This window comes from Filicampus tigris, chromosome 15 (genome assembly GCF_054856515.1).
Source record: "Filicampus tigris isolate MCC_2025a chromosome 15, RoL_Ftig_1.0, whole genome shotgun sequence".
NCBI classification, from domain to species: Eukaryota; Metazoa; Chordata; class Actinopteri; order Syngnathiformes; family Syngnathidae; genus Filicampus; species Filicampus tigris.
Window position 1 is genome coordinate 11622447 of NC_141231.1, and position 20945 is coordinate 11643391.

The following is a 20945-nucleotide window of genomic DNA, read 5'->3' on the forward strand; positions in this document are numbered from 1 at the left end:
ATGAGAATTATTTTGTAATTTTATGTGAATAAAGTGGTAATTGTATGAAGGAAGGAACGGAAAAAAATACTTTTTTCTGGTGGAATACGACCCTTTATCATAGTATGACTTTTGGCTTGGAAACGGATACAACTTTATTCTCTCTTCTAAAAATGTGTCTTGCAATATAATGAAAATTTCTTGAAAATTTTACCATTATTCTCATCAATTGTTTTTTCCCCAGTTTATGACTTTTACCCAAAGAAATACAACTTTATTCTCAAAAGTAAGTGAGATTCTTTCTGGAAAAAAAGTGACTGAAGTGGACCCCCGCGTTTTCATGTTTCGGCGCCTGTCATTCAAATATATAAAGGAGTTTTTCCCCAATAAATATTTGTTTTTGCGGGGGTCCAACGCCATCTTTCGTGGAAAACTCTTATTAGAGATTTCGCCCCGTTTAGTCAATAATTTTGGGGGTTTAAAAATGTTTTTATCAATGCATTTATAATGGACGGAAGTTATGTGCGGATTCTCGCTAGACTCGGTCACTAGCCCCCGCGAATAGTGGGGGTCCACTGCTGTTTTGTCATTTAGACTCGCGCGTGTCATCAAGCCCACCGTCAGCCCCGCCCACGCATGACGTCACCGGCGGTCGTGTTGCGAGGGAAGCAATGGCGTCGCTGAGCGAAAACAGCAGCCGCTGCCGAACAGCCAGTCCGTGTTGGTGTTATGTGGCGGAAAGAAGCCCGCCGTCGTCCCGCTTGTAAACAACGTCGAGTGGAACCTCGGGACAAGGACAGGCAGGCCATGGCGGCTCATTAAACCCGAAAGACCGGAGCGGGCTGCTGGTAAGCGGGGGGGGGATTTCCGCCCCCCTTTCTTTCCCTCTCTCCTCCGGGTACCACTTCTCCTCTTCTTCTTCTTCTTCTGACTGGAGGATGCTGTGACGGCTTAGCAACAAGGAGACAATGGAGGCGAGGGAGGAGGCAGCAGCCAGCCAGTCAGTAGGCCGACATGTAAACAAAAAGGCCGCGGGGGCCTCGCTGGTAGATGCTAGAACGATGCTAGCGACACAACATTGGACTCCATTCCACCATTTTCACGTTTAAACGCCACGGAGATTAATTTAGTCCCGACAGCGTTATTGATACTGCTGCACCTTGTCACTTTATATTGAAAAGTAAAATTATATGACAAGAATGGGTCTTTCAGACGGTAACCGTCGTTCTCTTAATATAATTTCATTAGTTTTACATTGTAATTTTATTGATTATTTTCCATTTTAATTTGCATCCCAGAATTTTACGTTTTTGTCAAATTTATCCTCTCAACATTATGGATTTTTTTTATCATAATATTATTTACATATTATATACACTTCACACTATGACATTTTTATTCCAATTTTACAAGTCCAACAATGATTTTTTTTTGCCATGATTTTATAACTTTATTGTGGTAACATATTTTTTTCTCTTGTCTTATGAATCTATTGCAGGGGTCATCAACCTTTTTGAAACTGTGAGCTACTTCTTGGGGCAACCAGTTTGATACACATTTCTGAAATAACCAGAGCTGGGCATTGCGCCTATGTGACAGACCGGTCCGTCTATCAGCCTATGATGGACGCCCATTTTGTAGGCGATAAATGGGAAACTTAGAAAAAATAGTTGGACAATGCATAGTCAGAAGCCCATTTTTTCCATCGATTTAATCATCTATTTTCACGGTGAGACGAGGTTTCTGTAACAATAGTATTATTAGATTGAATTGTTGTTGAGACAGATTTGAGTGAGGGAACAGGCGAGAGGAAGTGACGTTCTCCCTATGTTACAAGACTGAAAGCCGGATGAAATGCGTCTCTCTTTAAATGCGGCGAGGCGCGAGGCCCTTAAAGGTACAAAAAAGTCCTGGCAGGTGCTGGTTGGGGGGTGGTTGCGCGATGGTAGTCTGTCGAAGTTGGTAGTCGGAAACGCTAACGGAAGCCCGTTTAAAATCATAGGCGGACCGGCCTATAGGCGATTACTATTTTTTCCGGCCGGACAACAAGGGGGATAGACGGACGCCGGAAGGGTAGGCAGTAGGTGATAAACGGACCGCCAATTTTTATTAAAATGCCCAGCTCTGGAAATAACTAATTTACCCAAATTACCTTTATATATTATTATATTCATTTGTGAAGACACTGATCATGTTGATGATTTTTCACAATAATTAGGAAACCAATACATATGCCACATATATGCACCACTTTAGATCACTTGTACAACATTCCTAGAAAATAATGTCCCATCACTGGGGAGCTATTTTTAGAACAGGCTGGCCGGCTACTCATGTGGTCCTTGGGTGCTCCCTGGTGCCCGAGAGCATCGCGTTAGTGACCCCTCATTTATTGGCTTAACTTTTTTTTGCGTTGATACAAATTTGAATGACCGCGCCATCTGCACCACCCAGGTGTGAACGCTTGTGATTGGACAGCATGGCCGCCCAGGAACCGTCGCCTCCCTCGTCCATGGAGAGCAACAAGCCGGGCTTCCCCAAGAAGATCCTGGGCAACAAGCTGGAGGACAAACACCTGTGCAAGTGCTGCCACAACATCCTGAGACGACCCTTCCAGGCGCAGTGCGGCCATCGCTTCTGCTCGTACTGCTTCAACCTGGCCATCAGGTCAGCAAGTAAACAAACAACAAAGATGGCTTATTTGGTTCACATTTATTTGTATTTTATGGCGAGTCTTCAAACTTTGCAATGGCAAAAACTCAAATGATTCACAATTTAGTGTCGTCCATCTGTCTAGTATACATGGTTCGAATTGGAAATGGGGAAAAGAGTTCTTGTGTCTTTTGAAGCATGGCTCCTTGAGAATTTTTTTTTGTGGGTCCAGTCATCCCAGACATGCCTAGATTGCCTAAATATTGTCGTTGCAGTAACGGACCACAGAAATGCAACGCATGCATCAAGGAGGACATTTTTGAAGAGACCACGTCAATCCTGAAACAAGGATGTGTGAGTACAGTTACATACCCACCAACAATAGGTGAACAGAATAGACGATATAAAAACATTTTGTAAATAGTTTTACCCCTCCCACTAACTTCGAAGTATTTTAAACTTATTAAACACACTTAAATGAATCAGAACACCCTTTTTAAAGTATTCAGTAGCACCCTTTGTTGTTCTTGCTCACAATGCTCTTCACATTTTAGGCTTGTGTCTAGTTGTTTTTTTTTTTGTCTTTCCCAGTTTATTGTAAAACTGACACATAAAGCCAAAGAGAATTAAACATATGTATATTTAAACACCACAATGTTCAACCAAACATTACAGTTTTGGCTAATGAAAAGACACTAGCTTGACGCTAACATAATAACGATTATTAGCATATCTGTGACAGTCATGATAAACCATCAAGCAACTGCTACTTTAACATGCACGGCGCAGCAACACACAGAGCAGAAAGCAATTATCGAAGTCATATTTTCATATTAAAATGGAGAATGTTACACTGAATGCGCGTCCTCTTCAGGCGCGTCCTTCTTGCTGGAATCACGCTGCATCGCTTCCAGTCGACTTTAGTACTGGCCGTTCGGTTTTAGTACAGAGTGGTACTACACTGGAGGCACGCAACTCTTAAGTTCTGACTTTCCTGTACACTGTAAAAAAAAACAATTAAAAAAAAAAAAAAACACCCGCACAATTATATACGTGACATTCTATCTCCATTTGAAGCAATACTTCCTTTCCTTTCCCTGGATGTTTTTAAAGGCTTTTCCCGACAATGCGGTTCGGCGGGAAGTGGAAAACCTCACGGCTATCTGCGTTAATGAAAGCTGCTCTTGGAGAGGATCTATCAAAGAGTATGAGGTGAGTCACAGAAGTCAGGGCAATGCGGTCCGAAATCCACCGAGCGGTATGGTTTGTTGTCTGTTGATGTGCTCTCGGTGCGCGCAGCATCCTTTGCATTTATATATATGTCATATGTCTCAGCTGAACCACGAGGGCAAGTGCGAGTTCATGATTGTGCCGTGCCCTTCCTGCAAGGAGCGCATTCGCTTCAACGAGCAGGAGCGGCACAGCGAGCGTGAGTGCCCGGAGAGGACGCTCAACTGCAAGTACTGCAAGGAACCCTTTCACTTCAAGAACATCAAGGTGGAAAAACAAACAAAACAAAAGAAATACTATACATTATACTCACCAAAGTTGATGGTTATTAAATGTATTAACAATAACTTCTGCCAACGTATATCTTTACATTCAGTGCTGTTACAGATGTTTGCTAGTCATGCTTGGCTTGTTCTGACTAGCGGGGCGACCAATAGGGGTTTTTTTATTTTTATTTTTTTAGGCCAGTGTCAATCCCGATATTTGGCAGGATAAAATTCTCATAACCGATTAAACAGCCAATTCATTAAAAAAAAATACAGTCAATAAAATAACTTATTTTTGGGTCCCTTAATGCTTCCAACAATAAAGATATGAATCATAGTCAATATTTGACTGTTTTACAATGCTCTGTTCTTTAGTATTTGTTTAACTTGACAACAGAGAGAAAATTTGGCAGAAAATTAGACCATTTTTTGGGCGGGATATTGGAATGCCATTATCTTTGTCTTGTGTTTTAATGTGTTAATAAAAAACAATCGTAAAAAAAATCAGCTGATTTTAAAAGAGCTAAAATCGGCCAATTAATCGATCGGGTCGTAGTGCTGACCAAACAGTCAGAGGATGGAAAAATGCTGATGCTAATTTGGACCAGCTAGCTGGTCCTCCGAGGAGAATTTTTAAATCTGACTGCTTAAAGAAGCTAATAACTAATACAGTTTAACGTAAATCTACCAGCACTACTGTTTTGGAGGCCCTGGGCAGATTCGAGTGACATCGCAACACATAGAGGCGGAAATCTGATTGGACAACATAATCTAGCATTCACATACGCATACTGGAATTATTGCAGTTGAGAGAAATGCTACGAAATGATGAGAATTGACTGTTAGGAATAAATGACTACAATTTCATGAGACATGTTTTCTCACCAGGCCCACGATGAGATCTGCCCCAAATACCCGATGATCTGCGAGGGCTGCGCCAAAAAGAAGATCCCCAGGGAGAAGGTGAGCTTGGAGTCCGTTGTTTTTTTCCTCTTCCTGATCCCACAACTGACACTTGTCCCATCCTTTGTCACACCTTCCAGTACGTGGACCACATCAAGTTCTGCAGCAAGTTCAGGATGCCGTGTCGCTTTCACGTCGTGGGGTGTGACATGTCGGTGAGTGACCTCATCCTCCTCGTCACCGCTGGTTAGTTGGAATCACATTGCTGTCTATTAAGAGTCTGACGAGGCGGTAGGCTTGAACTTGCATCCATTTATTTTCCATCAGTGTCACAGGTGAGCTGGAGTGTCCCCTAGCTAACTTTGAGGTCAATCATAACAAATATACAGCGTAACCTTGTCTTGCCGCCTAAAATGGCCTCTTGAAACTAGACTTTACACAATGAGGATTGTTGGGGCTGATCGCGATCACCAATCAATGAGTTTGAATAAACACATCACCAATCCGATCGGAGGGTTCAATATATCTGTTTGGATAATTTATTTAGTGCATATACTTTTTACGGGCGATCAGATCAGTGGAAAAATTTACAAAATGGTAATTTTGGGCATGGCTTCTTGAGACTTTTTGATGGGCATACTCACGTTAGACAAGCCTTCCACATTTATTTTGCTAAGTGAAATTGGCTAATGACCTTGTTGATTTGTCCTATCCGTGTTTTGTGTTCTATAGCGTGTCATCAGATTCTTAAAGCGGAAGTCAACCCAAACATATTTTTTTCGAAAAAATATGTTCCCAGCAGTTGAAACACAGCATTCTGATGAATTTTGCGTTTGTGGAATATAAGTTAAGCAGCAAAATGCACTCGTTTTTAGCCATCTCTGGGGGCGGCCATTTTGTCTTCTGTCGACTGAAAATGACATCACAACTGCTCACAACGACCAATCGCGGCTGACCTGTTTTCTGATTCTGAGCCGCGATTGGCCGTTGTGAGCAGTTGTGATGTCATTTTCAGTCGACAGAAGACAAAATGGCCGCCCCCAGAGATGGCTAAAAACGGGCGGATTAACTCTTATTCCACAAACGCAACATTTATCAGAATGCCCAGGTTCAACTAGTGGGCTTGCATAGAACATATTCTTGAAAAAAAATGTGTGCGTTGACTTCCGCTTGAAGTCATTCAGCACCTTCTTGTCGGCAGGTGGAGAAGGAGAAGACCCACGACCATGAGCGCGCGTTTGCCTACGAACACCTTAACCTGCTGCTGCATTACATCATGGGCATGAAGGTGAGCATGGAGGGGCTGCAGCCGCAGGGTCTGGAGGTAGCGGGACACAAACTGGTGGAACTGCAGCAGTCCCTCAGGGAACTGGAGGCCCGGGTCTCCCAGCTCAGCACCACCTCCTCCTCCTCCGGGCCTCCCGTGCAGGGAGCCGCCGCCTCCTCGTCCTCCGGCTCGGGTCTGCCGGCCCCAGCTCCCCTGCCCCCGCCTCCCACCCTGGTGCCCACCCTGTCTGTGTCTACCTCCTTCACGCCGCTGCCCAGCTCGGTGGGCGCGGCCCTGGAGCTGCAGCTCCACAGCGAGAAGACTAAGGTGGCCGAGCTGGGCCGCCGATGCACCGAGCTGGAGGTGAAAGCCGGCACCTTCGAGAATGTGGTGTGCGTCCTGAACAGAGAGGTGGAGCGCTTCGCCACCACCATGGAGGCCAGTAACCGCCAGCACAAGCTAGACCAGGACAAGATCGAGGCTCTGAGTAACAAGGTCAGCCTGGCGGTAGGACGTGGCATTTGATGCGGGGCGGGCAAAGTTGGCAAAGTACTCAAATGTAGATAGTTGTGTAAGAAAGACAAAGTACATAGGGTTTCTCTGCGGGTCATTGAAAGCCAACTAAAAGACATAAAATTGATTTTGTGAAAATTATGGAATTGAAAAAAACATTCAATTTGATGTCCAGAAGCATTTATTAAATGAAAACACCGTTGGTAGGCTGCTGTTAGCATCTAGCACCCAGCTAGGTTGGTACAGTTCTTAAAGTGGGTCCGCATAGGCACTCCCAGACCCCTTTGAGAGCCAAGAGCTGAGTGTATGTCCGGCTTGTCAGTTGGAGTGACTCCAAATCACTTGCGCTTTAGACTTGAGGCGTATTTTATTCAGCAACTCCTGAAGATCGCTCATGGAACATCACTGGTGTTATTTCTGGCTCGTTTGCAGGAAAGCTGCGTCACTACTGGCAACGCGCATCAGTTTAAGACTTAACTCAATATAGGCATACAACGTTGCAGAATATAGTAATAATAATACAGAATATAGTAATAATAATGAAAAAAAAAAATATATATATATATATATATATATATATATATATATATATATATATATATATATATATATATATATATATAACAGCTCCGCGTCCCACCGCTCCAAACGCATCATCCGCGCCAGCCCGCACGCATCCGCGCCCGCCCGCTCGAACTACATTGACTTCAATTAAATCGTGCCGCCAGAATCGCCCTCAACGGATTCGGTGTGAATGCAGCATTAGACTGAGTGGAGAACTGGTCTCGCAGGTGCGGCAGCTGGAGAGGACGGTGGGCCTGAAGGACCTGACGGTGGCGGAAATGGAGGGTCGGCTTAGGGAAATGTCCGCCACAACCTTCGATGGTGTCTTTGTGTGGAGGATCTCAGATTTTGCTAAAAAGAGACAAGACGCCGTCGCTGGTCGAGCCCCCGCCATGTTCTCGCCAGGTAAGAAAATGTTCCAAATAATTGCGCATATCATCCCTGTTGGCCAGAATCCTTGTATCTATCAAAATGACTACTTTTTCAGTAACTCCAGAAACGCCATCTTGCTATTGTAATCGTATACCGTTGCACAACAACACAACACCCTTCCAAAATCTGTAACTAATTTCATACGCTAAAAATTCATTTACGAGTAGTATACCTCCAAATATTAACAAAAGGCATTGACTATTTAGGAAATGGAACAAAACAGCCTCTCCTTAATAGTTTGGTACGCAATGAGTAAGCACGTTCCTGCCTGGTTCCGCTGCAGCCTTCTACACCAGCAAGTACGGCTACAAGATGTGTCTGCGGATCTATCTGAACGGGGACGGGACGGGGCGTGGCAGCCACTTGTCTTTGTTCTTTGTGGTGATGCGGGGACTTAGCGACGCCTTGCTCAAGTGGCCCTTTAACCAGAAGGTACACTACAGGGGAATTGGGACTGAGCCCTACTGTGAATAGTGTAAAAAAAAACGGGAGAGATTGCTGCCCCCACTTTGGTTCACTTTGTTTTTCCCTCCCCGCAGGTGACCCTGATGCTGCTGGACCAGAGCAACCGGGAGCACATCATCGACGCCTTCCGGCCCGACGTCACCTCGTCGTCTTTCCAGCGGCCAGTGAGCGAGATGAACATCGCCAGCGGTTGCCCGCTCTTCTGCCCGTTCTCCAAGCTGGACGCCAAAAACTCCTACATCCGCGACGACACCATCTTCATCAAGGCCATTGTGGACCTCACCGGGCTCTAGAGGGGGCGGAGCCACACCAGGTGCTCAGTTTTTGATGACCAGACCAGGGTCTTCATTTTAGCTCCGAGGTAACCCCTCCAGGGCGCCGCTAAACAGCGTCCTTCTGCCGCTTTGGGGAGTTACAAAAGGCTGCCCGGGCGCCGCTGTTATTGCGGCGGGAACGTCCGCCACCCGCTGTTTGTTTCGGCCACAGCACTATTTTCTTAAGTGCGTTGGAGGAGGGCACCGACGGGACACCGAGGACTGAGCGGGAAAGTTGTGCGTCGGTTGCGGGTATAACATTGCGGCGGTCAGTTCATTCCGGAGGGGTGGGGGGAGGGGGGGCGGGTCTTCTGCGTCTTCGTTTAGAGATTGTCGGTGTCGTGAGCCTCTCTGGTCTCGTGTTGAGTAAATTTTGCATAGACAAACGTGGAGTTATGTGATCAACAAGGCTTCCCCCCCTTTCTTCTTTTGTTCCGTAGGCTCCACGTGCATGCTCGTTGGTGCCTGATGTCCACTGAAGCTCGACGAGGACGCTGTTGTTAGTTCTCGCCTGCCTGTGTTGTTTAGATTACAGTGGTTCTCAAACTAGGGTCCTTGGACTCCTCGGCATCCGCAGGCAGTAACCTGATAGTCCGATCAATTAATAAGGATTTAAGGTCAGTGTATTTGGCATTTCAGTAGGGATTTACTAGACTTAATCCTCCCCTTATCACCACCATCACGTTGCAGTTATAGAAGTCAATACTAGATCTGCAACTAATGATTTTAATAATTGTTTAATCTGTCCATTATTTTGTCAAATAAGCGATTCATCCGTTTTATTTTTTTAAATCAATCACTTTATTCAGAAATAGTTGTTTTTTTTTTCAAATTGACAGTGCAGAAAATTTACTTTTTTAGAGGTGCAACAATTACTTAATTAATTGACAAATCGCCGACTAATCAATTATCAAATTAATCAATTATTATTTCTTATAATGAATGAATCGTTTAGCTTTCTTTTTTCATTTAAAATTGCCCAAATGCTTGTAATTTCAGTTTCTCAACAGTAAATACCCATTAATTGTGCTCCATTTACATGGACACTTTTATTCAGATTAAAAGCCTGATCGGAATAAAAATGCTTAATGGACACACCCCATTCGGAATATTCTGACCTGATCAAGCCCTTTCCGATCAAGATTTTGTTCCGAACGAGAGGGGTGGTTTCTCCAGGCTCCTTTCTTGCCATAAGCAAAACGATGTGAAAATAATTCTGTTCATGTCAGGATCTTAGAAGGAATTAAAGTCTATGCAGGAAGTCCTGGAATTACGACGTTCGCAACCCACGACGTTTCGACTTTACGACGCCCGTGCCTCCTCCTCCTCCTCCATTTTGTCGCCGGCACCACAGTGACTACGTTTACATGCAGTCAAAATTCAGGTTAAGGTCAAAATTCCTGAATAACCCGTTTACATGATTGAGCGGACAGAGTTGCTCCGGCATTTGAAGAACCCACTGTGTAGTGTGTACGGCGCCGCGCGGCGTCGTGACTCAAACGGACGTCATTTCCGCTTGTTACTTTCAACTGTTAATAAAACACTTGATATTCATGTCACTCACCACATGAATGAAGCAGCCCATTTCCTCTTCGCTCCAAAAGTCTGCTTTTGTACTGCTTCCGCATACAAGCACTTCCTGTACTACAAAGACCAGCATTCCTCGCAATCGAGCGTGCGTAGAGCGTCCCGATCGTGTCTGTTTGCGCGCCGGCAGTATCTTTGCCTTTTTCGTCCTCCTCTCCTTCTTCTTTATCCACTTTATCCAAGTACAGCATCTATGCTTATTTTAATATATTTATATATATTTTAATATATTTTGGTTTTTTTTATACAAAGTATTTTGACGTAAATTTCAACTTTGACGGTGAAATTCGGTTTACATCGCCATGTGTAGGAACGGAACGCGTTTGTAAATTGAGGACTTCCTGTAACCGCATTTATGCAAATGGTGGGAAAATTCACTACAGATAGCGACCAAATGGTGAAGTTAGGGACATTGACCTCGCCTCCGTTTGCAGCCATATTGTTCATGTAAGTACGATACATTAACAACCATCAAGAAATATTGAGTTGAATTAAATGATGTGAATTTGGTTTGTGTTCGAATTATGAGGGCGTCCTTGGAAAGCGTTCTCCCCTGCAAGGGGACTGTAGGCCCAAAAAGTTTGAGAACCGCTGGTTTAGAAGCAGGCGTCCCTTTCGGTGTAAAGTTCGTGCTCGTTCCGACTCAGGGGGGAGGGTTTGTGACCGGGGCTTTGGTACATCTGTGGAAGATACAGTGGAGTTAGCGAGGTGTCCGAGGCGCAGGCCTGACATTGTGTTTTTTTTTTTTTTCTGGAGTTCCCCCCGACCCCCACCCCCTCACCTCCTTCATCCCTAACCCCCCCAAACCCCCACGATTGCACTCGCTGGCTCGCATCTGGACAGGTGGCGCTGTTCCCTCCCCTTCCACGCCTGCCCCCCGCTTACCGAGAGAAGGAACGTTGTTTTCGTGTGCGTCCAAAATGTGATGTGCGCGCTTGCTAGCTGAGCTGGCATTCCGATACGATTCTAATAGTGTGTGTTCTTTTGTGGGTACAAATGTACAGAAAGAGACGCTCGAGATCGTTGTACAGTGAACCCTCGCTATTCTCGGGCGTGAGCCACAAATTGCTAAAATTGGCAAATAATAGTTAAAAACACTACTTTTGTCTAAATGAAGCAACTCAACTCACTTCGACGTTGTTCTTTGGCACCAAGATACCACTGGTTGGCATCATAGCACTACTTTTGTCTAATGAAGCTGCGCAACTTATTTTCACCATAGCTCCTTGGCACCAGGACGGAAGGACAGCACTACTTTCGTCTAAATGAAGTGCCTCAACTCAACATTCAACATAATTCCTTGGCAACAAGATAACAGCAAAGCTGTTTTTTTATTTTCTTAGTGCCAAGATACCACAAGATGATGTTAAAGCTCTACTTTTGTCTAATGAACCTCTTCAAATCACTACAACATAGTTCCTTTGCACCAAGGCACCACAACTTCGTGGTAAAGCACCACTTTTGTCTAAATAAAGCTCCTCAAATCACTTCAGTATAGTTCCTTGGTACCGGGATGCCCGCAAAGCATTATTTTTGTCTAAATGAAGCTCTTCAACTTACTTCAACATATTTCCTTGGCACCAAATTGCCCGCAAAGCACTACCTTTGTCTAAATGAAGCTCTTCAATTTACTTCAACATATGTCCTTGGCATCAATATGCCACAAGATTTCTGCAAAGCACTCCTATTGTCTAAATGAAACCCCTCAACTTACTTCACCCTAGTTGATTCCACCAAGATGCCACCAGATGGCGGCAAAGCACTACTTTTGCATAACGGAGCTCCTCAGCCCACGCCAGCATCGTTCCTTGGCACCAAAATGCCATATGATGGCAGGAAAGCACTACTTCTATCTAAGTGAAGCGCCTCAACTTTTGCCAGCATAACTCCTTTGCTCCAAGATGGCAGCAAAGCACTACTTTTGTCAAAATGAAGCATCTCAACTCACGCCAATGTAGTTCCTTGGCAGCAATACGCCACAAGATAGCGGTAAAGCACTACTTTTTTGTTGTCCAAACGAAGCGCCTCAACTCATACGAATAGGCAGGGGTTCACTGCACACTATTTTGTGGCTGCAAATGTACAGAAAGAGAACTTGCGATTGTTGTTGTGACTAAATAGCCGTTCATGCTTGCGAGCTTGACTGCTTTTTTTTGACTCTTTGGAGGGGTCCCACTGGCCTGTTTTCAAACCAGTCTCGACCGGTATTGAAGCCTCTCTGTGCATGAGAGACTTTGATTGGTAAATCATGTAAAGCGGCTCCACGCCGGTTCACGCCGTTTGTGGCCGCGTTTATTTCTATTTGTTTGGAGGAGAATACGGTAGAATAGCTATTATGTTATATCCGGCTGTGCTCGTCACAAGGCACTGGCCTATAGTTCTTAAAGCAATGTATAAATATGTATTTTCCATGTCATAAATCTATATATAAAAGCTATATATCCGTGTGCACGCGCACAAGCAGTTATAATAAGAATAGTATTACCGAATACGCTATTAATTCTATATCTATATATCAGTTTTTTTTGTTTGCTGAAGATGGTTTAAACAGGCCAGAGCCGATTCCGTTGGCGCAGTGCGAGTCCTTCTCGAGTGCAATATGACATTTTAAGGGTTTACAGGGGGTCACGCGTGACTTATTTAGCGCTATTTGTTTACACTGCGCCAAGCTACTTTGGACTTTTCCCATATAAATATGGTTGGGAAGCCAGCGGAAATGACGCAAATGACTTTTCATCTTGTGCTGTGTGGCTTTATTTTTGTAGCTGAAGAAAAGCAAGCATGTAAACCAGTACCATTACAGTTGTGAAAAAAAAAATATATAATAAGCTTTCGTGTTGTGCCAAACTCAGATATTACCTCCATGTTGTATCGCAAGGTGTTTTATTTGTGTGTTCTATGCCTCGTCATATGTTGCCAAATGGTTATTTCAAATTGAGCTGCTGTTTGCGTTTTATAATAAAGTGTGTGTGAGTGCGCGCGTGTGTGTGCGTGAGCGCATGGGTCACTAATAGAGCTCGAGGATATCATTTAAAAAAAAGTGCCCACCAACAAAATATCCTCATATTCACTCTCATGTAATCTGAATGTAAACCCTTTACACCTTTGACAGAAAACACGTGTGTCATATGTGATGCAGTTGACAGGACGCAACTTTTATTATTTGTGCACTTTGCATTAGTTCCATGTTCAAACAGGGTATTTTTATTGGTGTACCTTGAAGTCAAGAGCCATACAAGTATTCCGCTGTTGATATTTGATGTGTTTTAACGCTCAGAAGAAACTGTCAGTCTGTAATAAAGTTTGGTGGTTTCACCACATCTTATTGTTCAGCGTTTTCTGTTTTTTTTTTTTTTATGCACTTTTCAGCCACAAACTAACAACCAATGAGTGCAAAGGACACTGACTAGCCAACCAATGACAGCGAACATCAATATTCTACACAGCCAATGGCGGGAAGTGACACTGATTAATCCAACCAATGACAACTGAAATCACTGATTACCACAATGAAATGGCAGTTAAGTTACCATGTGGCCTTTTGAGTCATGAAATGGGCGCTTTTAACATACAGTATTTGCATCCTTGAAACGGAATTAATTGTAACGGATACGCGTCACAACGGTTATCTTTGCTCAGGTAACCAACTGCAAGCCTAGTTTTGTCTCAAGTGGCTCTCTTTGACTTTTATAGTTATCACAACCGCACACTTAAATGAAGCGACTTTTGACACAAAAGTGACCAAAATGGCTGAGTTTAGTCCAAGGGAGGTGGTGATAGCTTAATTGTAAAATTGAACCGTCCCAATTGCTTCTTCTTCCTCTACCAGACGAGTTGATATGGACGGCATCAGTTACTTTCCACCGGTGACCAGCAGAGGACGCCAAAAACGCCTAAATGAACAGCAGGAGCTTCACCAGTTGTGTTTCTTCATCTCTCCTCGGGATATCGTTCAGGTAAACACAACAGCAGCTGTATTGTTCTCTGTCTTGGCAGGGACATTTGCAAGTAATAAAAAAAGTTTCCAAATTAGTGATTGGAGTTGGCCCATGTTTCCTTTCAAAGGCCGTCAATTCAGGACTGGGCGGAGGGTGGGAAAAATGTAATCTTTGGGTTTGAAGTCACATATGTGCCGGAGCCTCCATAATATTTTATATGAGCATATCCGCTTTTAAAAGGTTCAAGATGATGCAAGCTGCCAAGCGAGATGTTTCTTGGTGGTTGCGTCATGTCACATAACTGTGGAACTGTGGTGGTGATAACTTTCTGCATTTGCAAATTTACACACCCAAAAAGGATCAAAGGCTTAGCCCGGAACATTAAAGAACTAGCTATTTTTGAGTCAGAAACTTCTTTCATTCATTCATTCATTCATTCATTCATTCATTCATTCACAGGCTGTCAAACATTTCAGGGAAACAAACAGTTATACACTCCCTAATGTTAGACCTGTAAACCATTTTAGCCAATCACTGACACGATGAGAGTCGTCTCTTGAAAAAACACAAAAACAAACAATAATGAATTGTTCAGTGATATGTAGCGTTTCCCCCGCTATATCACGGTTTATTATCCACGCCCTCGCTACATCACATGTTTACAAGTAATATTTTCTTAATATCTAGATGTCTAGGCATAAACAAATATTTCTAGATCACGGCGAAAGATGAAAACTTTCCATGGGAACCTACTAGAATCAGTGGGACTAAAAAGAATGAAAATTGAGCAGGTAATATTCTGTAATGCAGATTTGACTTTCAGTGTTGTAACACATTGTGCCACAACATGCCAGGCGGCAGTTAGTAATATTTATGAATTTATGAAGCATTAGGTTCAGCAACAGACAGATTTTTTTTTTTTTTTTTGCGATACGTCCTAGCTATAAATTGGTAAAATCGGTATTGAGCAAGCTTAGGTCAAATTTAAAAACAAAAAAATAATCTCAAAAACCTGATGTGCTAGGAAAAAGTAAAGACATTTAAAGCAGCGTAAAAAAAATACGATGAGGGAAGCGTAAAGACATCGCTGATTAAAATTTGCTGGAATCAAATCAAAAAATCCATATTGATCAGGTTCTAAAGATCACTGTAACATCCATTCAAATTCCAGTTTGCCCATCTATTTATTTTGTGGGCTGGAACGGATTAACGGCATTTCAATTCATTTCGCTGCTATAAATTGTTAAGCCTTGAATTGGCATGATATGGTATCACGCGTTACTCTGCGACTCTCCCTGCCATGTTTAATGCCGTCCCGTTCTGACCCGTTTGCTGTAAAAGCAGGTCAGTCCCCGAGGTGGTGTCGATACATAATTAAAAACAGGATACAGGCGGCCCCCCTCACGCCATGCTCCAAAAACATATGTCCAAACCATTATATGGGCCTTTTGTTCAACGCCGGATCACACGTAGCAATAGCGCTCATTCTTCGCCGTTCCATTTAAAGCCTAAAGGCGAAATAACGGTGCCTGATTGTATTTCACAGACTGTCTGATGTCAGCGGCTCGGATGGATTTTGCGTGAGCAGCCTGTCAATTCGACTGATTCATCCTCCACCTGGACTGTGAGCTTGAGAACATAATGGAGCAACCTAGCGACCTAGTAGCTAACTGAGTCTGAGGATTTGAAGCATTGACGCGTGATGTGGGGAAAACCGGGTCTCGTTTAAATGTCATATTTTTTTCATTGCCAATGCTGCGCACCCAATGCAACCTAATGCTAATGCTAAAGTAATTAAACATCATAAGAAGAAAAATAAAGCATGAAAAAAATATTTCTATTTCGTATATTCAACAAAGTAATCGTTTTTCCAAAGTGAGATCCTGGCGCGCGGCAAACCGGAAGTGAAACGTCACGTCAATAATATGACGGCAGTGTGCAACAGGGAAAGTTGACAAAGCCAGTCAGAAATGGACTCAGAAAGCAATATTTCAAACCTCTGAGGCGATCCAGGTGTTTGATGAGCTGGAGGAAGAGGAGGTTGTTGGCATAATGTATGTGGGCTATACATCAACAAACTCAGATGCTCACTACAATAATGGCTTCCTGGCGACTCGATCTCTTCAAATTCACATGGCTCGCCGAAGATTACCGGAGATTGCTGAACATTTGCATTTTCCTTGTTTAGCGTGTTGCTATGGGTCTAATTATGAATCTGGGTGGGTTGCGTCATAAAAACGAACGAAAGTATGCTAAAAATAGTTTTGGCCGGTAGTATTACTCAAAAGTTGGTTGGCCAAGTTTACGTCACACTTTTATCCCTTGTTTATATAATGCCGGCTTCTCATTTATTAAAAACATTGCTCACCAATCTATGTTAGCAATGTCCTCGGGCTACGACAGCCGCTCGATGCTCACAATCAATCCAACTTTATCCTGAGTTTCTCCAACCTTTACTGAGCCAAGGCACATATTTCACATTAGAAAAAGCTGGCACGCCACCAAACAAAAATTGTCACAAAAAGTGGACACATGATGACAGTACCTTCTGTCATCTAATGGAAGAGCATTTAATTGTACTGTTACTTTATGTCGCTGGTATAGATAGACACATTATTTACAGTATGTATAATTTCCCGTGGCACGCCTCATGAAGTCCGGTGGCACAGTGCTTAGGAATCACTGCACGAATACGCTACACTGATCGCGTGACAGCAGAAAGAAAATATTTGAATTTACAACCTTTGCGTTCAAGAGCCAAGCTAGCAGCGAGGATAAACTTTGCTACCGTTCCAGCATCCTCTGGCGTGTTTGCAATCCGTCGTATCCGGCACTGTTATTGTTTCGCGGAAAGTTGAGCCGAGTGGCGGCAAAGGCGGCGGCAAAGAGGACGTTTCCAAACAGTTGTCACAGGTCTCCTTGGCAACAAAATATTTGATGCAACAGGGTGTCTTTTAGAAACGACAAAGACAGTTGATGCCTGACTGGAAACCGTTTTTTTTTTCGCTGTTTGTTTTAAAGACGTCATGACTAGTACTGTATATTACAACAGACGTTAATAATCTGGGAATACTGCAGTGGGAGTTTGTGGAATGCTGCTAAATCTCCATTACACTTTTTTCGAAGCACGTTTCCCCACAATGTTAATGATGTCAAACAGTTGAAAGGGTCAATGTGACAAAAGCAAGAAGCACGGTGAGTGAGTGCTTTAGCATCCAGGCCTCACAGTGAAGAGGTCCTTGCTTCGAATCTCTGCCCAGGCCCTTTTACGTGGGTTTCTTCGGCCGAGTACACCGGCTTCATCCTAGACTCCAAAAAAACATGGTTATTAACTGCGCTGAAAACGTCAAACTATCCATTGCTGTGAATATGATGTGTGAACGTTTTTTTTTTTTTATGTGCTATGCGATCGGCTGGTGACCAGTCCAGGGTGTACCCAACTTCGCTCCACAAAAGTCATGTGAGGTTAATTTTAGTCTCTAAATTGTCCAGACGGTGCGAGAAGGGATTTTGAGTGTCGTATGCTCGGAAATTTGTGACTTTCCAGTTTTCGTCATACATATTCAACGTCATACAGAAGGGCTTGAGGCCCAGTGTAGGATTATTGATGGTGTTTGAAAAAAAATTAAATTATGAAACACAATAGAGCAATGCGTGGCCACGCATACAGAGTGGATGATCTTTTACTGCTGCGGATTTCATCAGAGAGGAAAATGGGCGATAAGTCAGGTTGGCCAGGTTGACCGCTGCCCTCTGCAGTAATTATGATTGGGTGATTTAAAACAGACATCTTCAGAGGAATATTCCAAGCTTTGATGGTGGGGAGCATGACCGGTATGAACGTTTACTGTCCTGGGGGTTATGTGACCCAAAGGGGAATTTATTGCCTTTTAAGTATTTTGTTTTGTTTTATGTGGGGAACCCATTTTATTGGGTAATTGGGGGGAGGGGGCACCGTGTGTGTGTGTGTGGGGGGGGGGGGGGGATCATTCCATGTTGTCTAACCCCACATTCCAAAATATTTTTTTAAATGGTCTCTCTCTATTGTGGATTTTTATTTATCAAAGGTGGCTATGCGTGCCTTCTTCAAGCTGTTTGTCACTCCCTCTTGAAGTTTACAATAAAACTGACATACAACCAAATGTAATTTCGCTTAATGAAATATCACAAGTTTGATGCTAATAACCCAAAACGGCATCGGTGTGCTAACAAAATTAGCATCAATGTTCCCGTAATTACAACCCTTCAAACAACTTCTATACTGTACTTTAAATTGTCGTAACAACACACACGTAGTATAAAGAGACTCAAATGTAGAATTAAATGCGAAAATGTTCAACCTAAACTATATCATTTCATTGAACAAGAGCCTGCTAGCTTAATGCAAACATATAAAGTATAATACGGGAAGCGACAGAAGGACTAACAGAAATTAGCATAGATGTTACGGTATTTACAAGCCTCCAAACATGTTACCTTATACACGCGGAGCAGCAATACATACAAACAGAGCATACAACAATTAGTTAGTTAGTTCTACTTCTTCTCACTCTCATTAATTATGCCGCATCTCTTTCAGTGCTGCCTAGCATGTTGTGGCACAATGTGGTCGTTCACCGCATTGCTCAAACTGAGGATGTCTCATTAAATGTGATGAAAATGAGAAACAATAAAATAAATGCAGGTCATAAAAGTGATGAACCGTTCATTAAATGGGTCCAAATAAAGGCTTACGGCAGCATAGGTCATAAAACACATTATAATAATGCACTTTACAAACATATAGCTCGTAACAATGATCACTGAGATAATAAAATGTAATCTGTCTGGAAATCCTGACCTCATTTGTTGCTTTATTAGCACTATTGATTTTTACAGTCCACCTACAACCCAGTTCAGTTCAACATTCTGGTGGAGGCGGGCGATTGTTCACATATCAGCTTTGTTGGAACACCAACTAACATCAGCAAATCCTCCACAGACAGATTAGCACTTGTACCGTCTCATTCTGGACCTTTTGGGGATTGGTTGTAATCTCCAGGGATTAAAATTCACCCACAAAATTGGATTTCACGCAATGTAAGTATGAATATGACTATAAATATGACTAATATATGATATCAAGGCCGGTATCGCGATGCAGCGATACGATGTGCGAGACATCACGATAATTATAAAAACAAAACAAAACATTTTTCACCTGTGTTATATATGTAATAAAACATCTTTTCGTTGATCGTTTAGTAGATCGCAGAATAACTCACGATCCGATAACATGGCGATAATCGGCTAACCATGCCAATTTCACAATACAGCGATATGTTGGGAGAAAATAATCTACGAGACATCACGATAATTTAAGAAAAAGTACAAAATAAAACTATTTTGTTTTTGTAGTAGATCGCTGAGCAGATCGTGAGACTGCATCATGCTCTTGTTTTGTAGTCGATGACAACAGTGTGATAAAGAAAACAACATAATGTTTATCAAAATCATCATGTATGGTAACATATCATAAAACACGTTTTCCTAGATCCTTTAGTAACTCACGATATGACGATATTTCACCTTTCATAGCAATCGGATCGTGATACAGAGTAATTGGAAGAAACCATCTTGATATTTTTCTGAAACATTTTTACGTACAAACGTACCTCTCCAACGACAATTATTGCGCGTATAGCTAAAAGTACCGCAGCGATTGCATGATAAATGAAAGGAAATTGTTGATATTTGTGTAATTGAAGACAGGAATACTTTATTAAATGCTACGCGACAGCGGGAGAGCGGCCCACATCTGCAGCTGGATGCCGTCGTTTGATTTACGGACACATCTGAAGACGTTCGCCCCTTCATGGCTTTTTCGTACATGCTTGCGGTCCAAATTTGCAAGATGGATGGATGACCACTCGCGGCGAAAACATGAAAGTAGGCCAAGGGTGGGATGTCGGGGTCAAAATTGTCAAATGGGGCGGCATCTGGAGGCCCCCCGAGCATCGGCAACATTTTGAAAGCAGGTAATTTGTCATGTCAACTTTCATTTAATTGTATAGTCACGAAAGTGCAATTTACGCTACTCTGTGCCTCCAATACAACGTGACATGACTGCTAACCAATCAAGAGCCGTTAATTTTTGGTTTAGTAGTCTGAACATAAATGCCGAAAGCGTTGTCATCTTCATAGTTGGAATATTATGCTGGTATAGTCATGAAAATGCTACGCCATGCCTCCAGTACAACTTCATATGACCAATAATCAATATTGTATATATATAAGCAGGCCTAACTAAAACAATATAACGTATTTACAGCTCAAGTCTAACGACAACCTCCCGTGTCATGTCATGTGACCTTAAAAGTGTCTTGCTATTGTTGGCTAGTCAAGTAATGAATACAAAGTGGATGCTTCAGTGGAGGCGCACAGCAGACGATTTATTTATTGTTTTTGCAGATCATATGATTACATTCTGCGCGCCTCCCGCCAATAATTCTTGCTGACGGCGAGGCGTTGTTTAAGATAGCACTAGACGTGTTTAGTTTACGCAGCAAGGCCTGCAGTAGCCCGACGAGTGTGACATCACCCGAAATCCCCCAGGCTGCTTGGCAGAGGTGTCCAAGTAGCTGCTAACTTTAAATTCCCTGATATTTTTTTTTTCTGGCTGGAGTGGGGAGGGGGGCGGGGGGGTTGACTCTACTGCGGAAAAACATCACTGTTAAGTTGTTCTTGTATATTGTCGGCTAAATCCATTTGACGGATATTAAGTTGAATCCCATTTGTCTTTTTTGGGTTTTGTTTTTCTTTGCCTCTTGTGATGCTCTCCAAAGTTCCATGAACT

General features: G+C 42.9%; 2 protein-coding genes and 1 long non-coding RNA gene across 5 annotated transcripts in view; all 3 read left to right on the plus strand.

Moving 5' to 3' along the window:
* The first annotated feature begins 631 nt into the window (after nt 1-631).
* LOC147135489 (TNF receptor-associated factor 2-like) lies at nt 632-13492 on the plus strand. Of its 2 annotated transcripts, XM_086053467.1 has the most exons (12): nt 632-827; nt 2434-2646; nt 2907-2985; nt 3745-3843; nt 3967-4128; nt 5016-5090; nt 5171-5245; nt 6232-6792; nt 7602-7779; nt 8090-8238; nt 8346-8584; nt 9026-13492. In XM_086053467.1, the coding sequence occupies exons 2-11, from the start codon at nt 2459-2461 to the stop codon at nt 8562-8564; spliced, it is 1785 nt and encodes a 594-aa protein (XP_085909593.1). In that variant the 5' UTR covers nt 632-827; nt 2434-2458; the 3' UTR covers nt 8565-8584; nt 9026-13492. The 2 variants fall into 2 exon arrangements, with proteins under 2 accessions (XP_085909593.1, XP_085909592.1); XM_086053466.1 differs by having other exon boundaries at nt 8346-13492.
* Nucleotides 13493-13796: 304 nt separating this feature from the next.
* On the plus strand, nt 13797-16249 carry LOC147135490 (uncharacterized). The gene is made up of 3 exons (XR_015089818.1): nt 13797-13811; nt 14002-14128; nt 15657-16249. It is a non-coding gene; the product is annotated as an uncharacterized LOC147135490 (long non-coding RNA).
* A 2782-nt stretch (nt 16250-19031) lies between these two features.
* The window catches only part of LOC147135491 (tenascin-like), a 36044-nt gene continuing 34130 nt past the window's right edge, over nt 19032-20945 (plus strand). For both annotated transcript variants that reach the window (XM_086053288.1, XM_086053286.1), the window contains exon 1: nt 19032-19189. The gene's annotated coding sequence lies outside the window, so the exon portion shown is untranslated. The remainder of the gene's footprint in view (nt 19190-20945) is intronic.

Coding starts and splice junctions, on each gene's coding strand:
- LOC147135489 (XM_086053466.1), top strand. CDS start 2,459: ATGGCCGCCCAGGAACCGTCGCCTCCCTCGTCCATGGAGAGCAACAAG. Junction 4,129..5,015: donor TTCACTTCAAGAACATCAAG/GTGGAAAAACAA, acceptor TTTTCTCACCAG/GCCCACGATGAGATCTGCCC. Junction 5,246..6,231: donor TCGTGGGGTGTGACATGTCG/GTGAGTGACCTC, acceptor TCTTGTCGGCAG/GTGGAGAAGGAGAAGACCCA.